The 4,567-nt window shown below is 37.6% G+C and overlaps 1 protein-coding gene across 1 annotated transcript; it reads right to left on the bottom strand.

Annotated features, from left to right (window-relative positions):
• Positions 1–704: 704 nt before the first annotated feature.
• Positions 705–1,646, bottom strand: LOC129483903 (olfactory receptor 56A5). Its single transcript, XM_055281317.1, has one exon. It carries the CDS (start codon positions 1,644–1,646, stop codon positions 705–707), a length of 942 nt encoding a protein of 313 aa, XP_055137292.1.
• Positions 1,647–4,567: the final 2,921 nt, after the last annotated feature.

Here is a 4,567-nt window from a genome sequence, read left to right as displayed (position 1 = left end):
AATATATCTTAAAAAAGGGCACACAGATTCACTTAAAGCAAAACACACACGCAGACACACACACACAGACACACACACAAATATGAGTCATTTTAAGATGTAAAAACCACTAGAAAAAAAACTATAAGGAATTCACACTCCAAATAAGTAGCATTAGATAAAAATATTAACAAGATCTGTCAAGGATAGAGGAGGCAGTGAATGTCACATGTTATTCACTCTACATAAAAATCAAAGTTCTTGAGTCAACATCTATATGTCCACAAGACATCCATTCACGGCAAAAAAAAAAAATTATTCACGTTGTGCTGAGTCAGGGAAAACCAAGACATCTAACACATATATATGTATTAAACAATACAGGAATTGAGAAACATTTAAAATAATTGGAATTATATTTATCCTTTGTTTGAAAACCATACAGTTCTAAGCTCCAGTGATTATGGCTTGTCAATTCGTACTCACATAGATGAAGTCAAGAAAAACTTCCAAACAATTCTAGAATGCCAAAACACTAAGATTCCAGTCAGTGAAACAGAAAGCAGGATCCAGCGAGTAGATATCCCTATAATCAATTGAAACACTGAAGAAAGCCAAATCTAAACTTATTCTTGCAGTAACAATTTAAATTTTCTATGCCTTATAACAATTATTCTCCAATATCAATTTCTGTTTTCAAGATCAGGTTGCATTCATTTTATTTTTTACAACCTCCTCAGCAGGTTCTGGATTCCCTGCTTGATTTCCTTGGTTCTCACACCATAAACAATGGGGTTCAGAGCTGGGAGAATAAGGTGGTGCAGGATGTTGAGCAGGATGGGGACATCCGGAGGAATTATCTTCCTGGCCAGGTTAGTGATGACCAGAACCAGCAGGACTGTGGTGAAGAAGAGGATGAGGATGAAGTGGGAACCACAAGTACCTAGAGCTTTGGCCATAGCTCCCTCACCCTTAATCCTTAGCACAGTTTTCAAGATAAAAAAGTAAGAGAGAACAATAAGGATGAGGTCAGAGCCCAGCAGGGTCCCACCTATAACAAACTGGTAGCACTGATTCAAGGTGATGTCATCACAAGAGAGTTTAGAAACAGACACGTTAGTACAGATGCAGTTCTTGATGATGTGTCCTGCACAGTATCTGAGTCGAGAAGAAAGTATGGGGATAGGCATAGTAAGAAGGCCATTCCTGGCCACAACAAAGATGGCAGCCCTAGCGACAAATTGATCAGTGATGATGGATGAGTACTGTAAGGGCTTGCAGATGGCCACATAGCGGTCATAGGCCATGATCATGAATGTACAGGACTCCATAGTCAGAAAACTGTTCATGATGAACATCTGAAGGAAGCAGGCAGGGAAGCTGATCGATCTGAGGTCAAACCAGAAGACGGCCAGGACCTTGGGGATGACAGTGAGGCAGAGTACGATGTCCAGCAGGGAGAGGAGGCTGAGCAGGTAGTACAGGGGCTGGTGCAGAGAGGCTTCCAGATAGATGGTGATCAGAAGGGTGGCATTGGCCCCCATGGCCAGGAGGAAGAGGAGGCTGAGGGGCAGAGACAGCCAGTGCTGCCAGCTCTGGAAACTGGGGAAACAAATGAGGAAGAATTCAAAGGCTGGGGAAGTGGAGTTGTTGCCGGGTAATGTCATGAAATAAATCCTCAGCTGAGAAAATTTCACCTGAAATTGTGTTTGATAAGACACAGGAATTAGAAATAGAAAACAAAGCTGTTAAAATATTTGCTAACATTTTCTAATTTATAAAATGTATGACATACAGATGACCAATCCCAAATGAAGGCAAAGTTTAGTAAATATTAACATAAATAGTGAAAGGTTTAGTAAATTATTTCTGAAGTTAATTTAGAAAAGCAATTAAAACAGACTAGACAAAGGTTCAGAAGGAAAATGATTTTAAAAATACCTCATTAAAACATACGGTAAAATACAAAAAAAATTCCAAATTATACTGACAAAGCAAATTGAATAATTATAGATCCACAGGCTAGAAACACCCATAAGTTTACAGAGTAATCTAGAATTAATAAATATGTCATAAAATAATTTAATTACAGGGTCTTTTCAGTAAGTAATGCATAATTTGTTAAATAGGGGGAAAATAATTATTCCTCTTTTTATTATACACCAAAGTACATTTGAGATGGAAAAAATGTATGATACACTCCCAACCCTATTATAAACCTGAGGAAAATAAAAGTAAATATTGATTAAATATATAGAGGAACTCTGACATATGGTACTGTGTCACAACCCATCCTAGACATATTTAATCCAAGCCTGCACAAGTGCAATTCAATGTTCCTATAGAAAGATAGGCTCAAAGGTTATGCTGTTTTCATTAACATTTATAACCACCAGCCTAAAATGAGAACTTAATACACATATTCATGACAATAACCTTCTCTGGTTAATTCATTCCTCTATCCGCTTCAAGCAATTTTTCATATTTTTTATTAGTTTCAAATACTAAATCTCCTCTCAGATAACCTCTCTAACTGCTTCATAAAGACAGTAGAAACATCAGATGCAAGTCCTCTGCTTCCCATGATAGACTCATAAACTCATCAACATCTACATCCTTGCTCTCCTTATTGCACCAGCAGAATCGAGGATCTATCCCTCCTCTGAATGGCAATCCTTGACCTCACAATTTGATTCTATTCACCTTGACCTTCTTAGGAACCCTGACTTATTGATTATCCAGCCCATTCCCTATGTATTCAACCCTTCCTAAATCCTTCCCATGGATATTCAAAATGTTCAAGTCTCTCATATCTTAATTATTTTCTTCATCTATCCCACATCCTCATTTGGATAAAGACCATGATTTCATTTTTTGGAGAAAAATACCGATCTATTTATTCTTCCTATTTCACACGCAAACTTAAAGGACCAAAGGAGGCAAAGGACATCTAAAAGGGGACAAGTGACTGTGGCTTCAGTAGTCCAATTGAGAAGTGATCAGTGTGTGAATAAATGGCTCTGAGGATGAAGAAAATGGGCATATTTTAGAGGTATAAATATAATGATAGTGATATAAAGACAGTGATTAGACTAGTTGCGTAGAAGAAGAGAGGGTAGAATTCTAAGACTGCACTGTCTGTTCTGACTCCAATGACTAAGAAAGTTTCACAAAATGAAAAATAGCCTTTGAAAAGATTTGATATATGTTGTGGAGGCAGAGATTATGGATCCAATTTTGATGTGTTGAGTTTATTGGATCTGTAAACTATCAAAATACATGTGAAATAAAATGTTAGAGAAAGCAATTTAAATTCATTTGAAAGTTAAAGAATTGGAAATCATCAACACATAACATATAGTTCAAACCATAGGCCTTTAAATAGATATACTTATGGAGAATATATAAATTAAAGACAAAAAGAGCATAAAATAGGACCCTAAGAAATGCCTACCCTTAATCTTAGGACCAAAAGAGGTAAAGAGATTGCAAGGAGACCTAAAAGGAATGAACAGAGACATAACTGAAAATCAAATGGAGTGGACAGATATGCTCACATGAAGAATTTCAGTAATGTGAGAAAGAGATTATCCATTGCATTTGGCAATTAGGTAATCATTGGAGGTCCTAGCAAACAGTTTCATGTGAAGAGAGAAATAGAATGCGGGAGGACAGGGAGCCAGCAGGACTGGAATGAATGGACACAGGGAGGACTGATCACCTCATCGGAGATCTTCACTTCAACAAACGGCTTCACATGGAGGGAAAACTGAATGCACAGGTAGAAAAGCATGTGTTAATGCATAGGTTTTTTTTACAAAAAGAAATGTGAATATATTTAAACTGAGGGGCAAAAGACTAGGAAGAAAAATATTGGTGATAAAAAGGAAAAAAAAAAAGATAAAGCAACAGGCCTGGGGAGACAACTACTATTTCCATTTAAATACTGCACAAAACACACCACTGTCTAACTTTCTCTCCTCTCTCTGCCAAATCCACTGTAAAATCTCTGAAGTACATAGACTGTATTTTCTCTCTTTTTATTTCATGTTGATTTTACAGTATCCAGAGCTTAATAAATTCTTAATAAATGCTTACGAGGTAAATGTCTTAATTTGGGGGAAGGGTGTTGACTTTTAAAGACTGAAATAAGAAAAAATAAAAAAGGAAAATATTAGCCAAAGAAACCAAGGGAACTGATGTGGAAATTGAGGCAAGCCACGGGGAGAAGCTCAAGATAATAGGAGCTGAATGAGCTGTGGGCCAGAGGTAGAGACAGTGACAGCACCAAGCTCTTGGGGAAGCTTGGGGAATCTTAAACAAGTCATTCACTTTTAGTGCCCTCTGGCCCCAAAGCCTGACACTTGGTGGGAGGGATACCCCTGATTCACCCCACTGACCTACTAGGTCATTGCCTTCATATATACAGCACCACCAAACTACCTTGTAGTTCCTCCAAATGAAGAGAATGTCTTAGAGATCTTGCAACCCACCAAGGCAGAAAATATCCCAACACCCTAAAATATTCTCATTTCTCGCCCTCTGCTCATTTTCTTTTCCTTAGTCCACTGTCTCTGAAAGATTCTTT

Source organism: Symphalangus syndactylus, chromosome 6 (genome assembly GCF_028878055.3).
Source record: "Symphalangus syndactylus isolate Jambi chromosome 6, NHGRI_mSymSyn1-v2.1_pri, whole genome shotgun sequence".
In the NCBI taxonomy this organism is placed as follows: Eukaryota; Metazoa; Chordata; class Mammalia; order Primates; family Hylobatidae; genus Symphalangus; species Symphalangus syndactylus.
The sequence above is the reverse complement of the archived record's forward strand: the minus strand, read 5'-3'. Positions and strand labels throughout refer to the sequence as shown.